Source organism: Phalaenopsis equestris, unplaced genomic scaffold (genome assembly GCF_001263595.1).
Source record: "Phalaenopsis equestris unplaced genomic scaffold, ASM126359v1 Scaffold218946, whole genome shotgun sequence".
Taxonomy (NCBI): domain Eukaryota; kingdom Viridiplantae; phylum Streptophyta; class Magnoliopsida; order Asparagales; family Orchidaceae; genus Phalaenopsis; species Phalaenopsis equestris.
Genome location: NW_018237354.1, coordinates 643,437 through 646,788, shown reverse-complemented (window position 1 = coordinate 646,788; position 3,352 = coordinate 643,437). Strand labels below are relative to the sequence as shown.

General features: G+C 36.8%; 1 protein-coding gene across 1 annotated transcript; it reads right to left on the bottom strand.

Moving 5' to 3' along the window:
• Positions 1-359: 359 nt before the first annotated feature.
• On the bottom strand, positions 360-1,838 carry LOC110037356 (protein FAR1-RELATED SEQUENCE 5-like). The gene is made up of 2 exons (XM_020741986.1): positions 1,761-1,838; positions 360-1,103 (listed from the first exon to the last, which is right to left on the bottom strand). The coding sequence occupies exons 1-2, from the start codon at positions 1,836-1,838 to the stop codon at positions 360-362; spliced, it is 822 nt and encodes a 273-aa protein (XP_020597645.1).
• Between the last annotated feature and the right edge of the window lie 1,514 nt (positions 1,839-3,352).

The window sequence follows — 3,352 nt, the reverse complement described above, 5'->3', positions numbered from 1 at the left end:
CCAAGTAACTTCGAACTCATCTTCTGAATCACACTTGCTCATGCATTTATAAAATAGATTGTTAACGCTCTTGTACGTCACACCGCAATGAACTTTCGACGAGAATTTCTTATAGATATGCCATTGGAATAATCTATGTCTTGTGAATGGAAGACAATCTGCAATAGCTCTTGCCATCGCTTGATCTTGATTTGTAAATATTGTAATTGGATGCTTATCATCCATTATACGAATGAAGGTTTTGAATAACCACTTGAACGATTCTATCGTCTCGTCAGATAAAAAACCAACTCCGAATAGAACGTTTTGCCGATGGTGGTTAATCCTATCGAAAGGAGCACAACATAAATTATACTTATTCAAACGGTAGCTAGTGCGAAAATAATGACATCTCCAAAACAATCATAATCTAATTTGCAAGACCCATCACTCAAGAAAAATCTTGTAAGTCTGCCCTCGTCATCACTTTGGAAATCCCATGCAAACATGTTATCTTCATTTTGGCGCTCCATGAATAATTGTAAGAGAGAGTTGACATCGCCCTGTTCAATTCTGCTTCTTTTATCCCTTTGAATGAAGTTGTATGCATCTTGTCTAATGCACTCCAAGTTTTCAACACCACCAACCTCTGTAGCATGGAAATTGAATGCATCAGCTGCTCTAATCCCAGAACCTGTCATTGATCTTAGTAAATTTGCATTTAACTCTCTAATCTTCCGACTGGAACATAGAAGGTGCTTGTCACCGGATTCCGCCAAGGGGTGATTATGACTTTCAACAAATTTCTCTATGGTCCAGTTGCCATCAAGATCAATAGCATAGCGAACCATTGCTTGACAGCCAGTCCGTGTATCCGTTTTTCTGTACTTCACAGTAGTGGCTAGCTGAGATTCTCTTTTATGACCTGATTTTCCACAAATATAATACTTCAACTTAATTTGCTTGGATTTAGCCCAGTAAGTTGTGTGGTCCTTGCGTACACCGAAACCAACGTAATGTGCATAAGCACAATAATGTTTGTAAGCCTCTTCCTCATTACGAACAACAGTATTAAGAAAGCTACGAGCAATTGGATCATTGCAATCTGTTTCTGCCCTAGATATCTACAAATTTAAAGTATACAATAGAGATAGTCAGATAAATAACCCTAACCACAGGTTATTCTTAGGTTATTGTTGGGTTAGTTTCGGGTTATTGAGTATTTCTTCAATCAACCCGAAAATAAATAACCCTGAACACAGAATAATGATGAAATAACCTAACGACAATCGACGATTCACACAAAATCTCACTTTTTTTAGAGATCTGGTGGTTTGATGCGCAGGTTATTCTTAGGTTATTGTTCGGTTATTCTCGGATTATTGAGTATTTCTTCAATCAATCCGAAAATAAATAACCCTAAACACAGAATATTGATGAAATAACCTAACGAAAATCGAATATTCAAACAAAATCTCACTTTTTTTAGAGATCTGGTGGGTTTATGCGCAAGTTATTCTTAGGTTATTGTTGGGTTATTCTCGGGTTATTGAATATTTCTTTAATCAACCCGAAAATAAATAACCCTAAACCCTAAATAATAATGAAATAACCTAACAACAATCAAAGATTCACACAAAATCTCACTTTTTTTTAGAGATCTGGTGGGTTTATGCGCAGGTTATTCTTAGGTTATTGTTGGGTTAGTTTCGGGTTATTGAGTATTTCTTCAATCAACCCGAAAATAAATAACCCTGAACACAGAATAATGATGAAATAACCTCCATTTCAAAGACGTTGACATTCATTTCGTCATCCATGTGCTCAAACTCTTCATTAAGAGAGAAATCTATCTCCATCATAAATGCAGCGACCAAACCCTAGCTGAGATAAAAAACCCCTTTTTGAAAACTTCTTTTCTGCTGAATAATGCAGAATAGAAGTTTCTGAGGGAATAATACACAAAAAATAGGACATTTAACACGTCGGGTTGGGTCGGGCTTAACGCGAAATTTTTCCTTTTTCATGACGTGTAAATATGGGTCCCGCAAGATCAGATGACGTCTTTTGCTTGGATAGCGGAGGTAGACCTGAGGGAAAAATTCGGCGAACTTGGCACTCAATCCCTCTTCTCCCCTTTGGCGAACCCTATCCGCTCCCTTTCATAGGCGCCGACCTAGCCGTTCCCTTTCATAGGCGCCGACTTAGCCATTCCCTTTCCTAGGAGCCGACCTAACCATTCCCATCGCCGACCTAGCCTGCTCCGCTCTTTCTGCCATTCTGGCCAGTTCGGTTTACCAAAATTAAATTGAAGGGAAAACTCCTCTTCTTGGTTACATAAACCCCTCTCAGGGGAAGATTTTCTATGGTTGAGGCTTTGGCATAAGGGGAGGTTTTGCCGAAATTTTGGGTTGTGTATCTCTTTGCGATTTTGGAGATCTGTAGTTTCATTTGGTGGTTTCTGTTTTATGTTTTGGGCCTTTTGTAATCCTGCTATTCTCTTGGGCAAAATGCTGAGCTGGGTAACTTCTTCCCCCAACTTTTCTCCTCTATTTTCTATTCCCTATAATGCTTCTTTATTTTGAGTTCATATAAAAATGTTGGCTTATAAGAAAAAAATGAAAGAGGAGGTGCTCTTCCTAGCCTCTATTATTTTAATAAGGCGGAGGGTGCACGATATTGAAAAGCTGAACAGATATGCTAGATTTCTGTATAGTTGGTGTTGCAGAAGAGTTGTGCATTTTAGGTTTTGCTATACCTGGTGTTGATGAATATATATATATACACACACACTTGGCGTTGAACAATTTGTTGTTTTGGAGTTCGGTACAGTCGAGGTTGAAGAGGAATTAGATATTTGGGATTCCATTATAAGTTTTGTCCATGAAAAAAGTTATGTTCTGAGCATATCATTCCAATTGTTTTCACAAAAAAAAAAAAAGGTTTATTCTCTTTTGCTAAGGGATATTCACACACACACGCAACTAAATTCTTATGCACTTATATATCTTAATTAGACTCTCATATTTGCATACGCGACACTCGATTTTTATTAGTATCGATACGGGTAGAATGATGAAATAATATTTGGGTTTTAGATACATGAATTCATATGATTTATGTGGTATGCATATAAAACTTGTCTCTCCACATTTATGCCGCTTGGGAAGTGCCTCCATCTTTTTAATGTGAAAGATATATTTTTATGCATGAGATTAAAGCACTGAAATGCTATGTGTACATTAATATGAAAGCTTAGATGTGCAAGTTTTCTCAATTATTTATGTGTTTACATATATGTTGTTTAAATTTTGTATGTATATATGCAGAATTTTTTAGAATCCCTATATACTCACATATGTAAAATGTAAAA

What these genes read in the sequence shown, in the direction of transcription:
- LOC110037356 (XM_020741986.1), bottom strand. Translation starts at nt 1,838, where the DNA reads ATGGAGATAGATTTCTCTCTTAATGAAGAGTTTGAGCACATGGATGAC. An exon ending in TCAACGTCTTTGAAATGGAG is followed by an intron (nt 1,104 to 1,760) that starts GTTATTTCATCA and finishes TTAAATTTGTAG; the next exon opens with ATATCTAGGGCAGAAACAGA.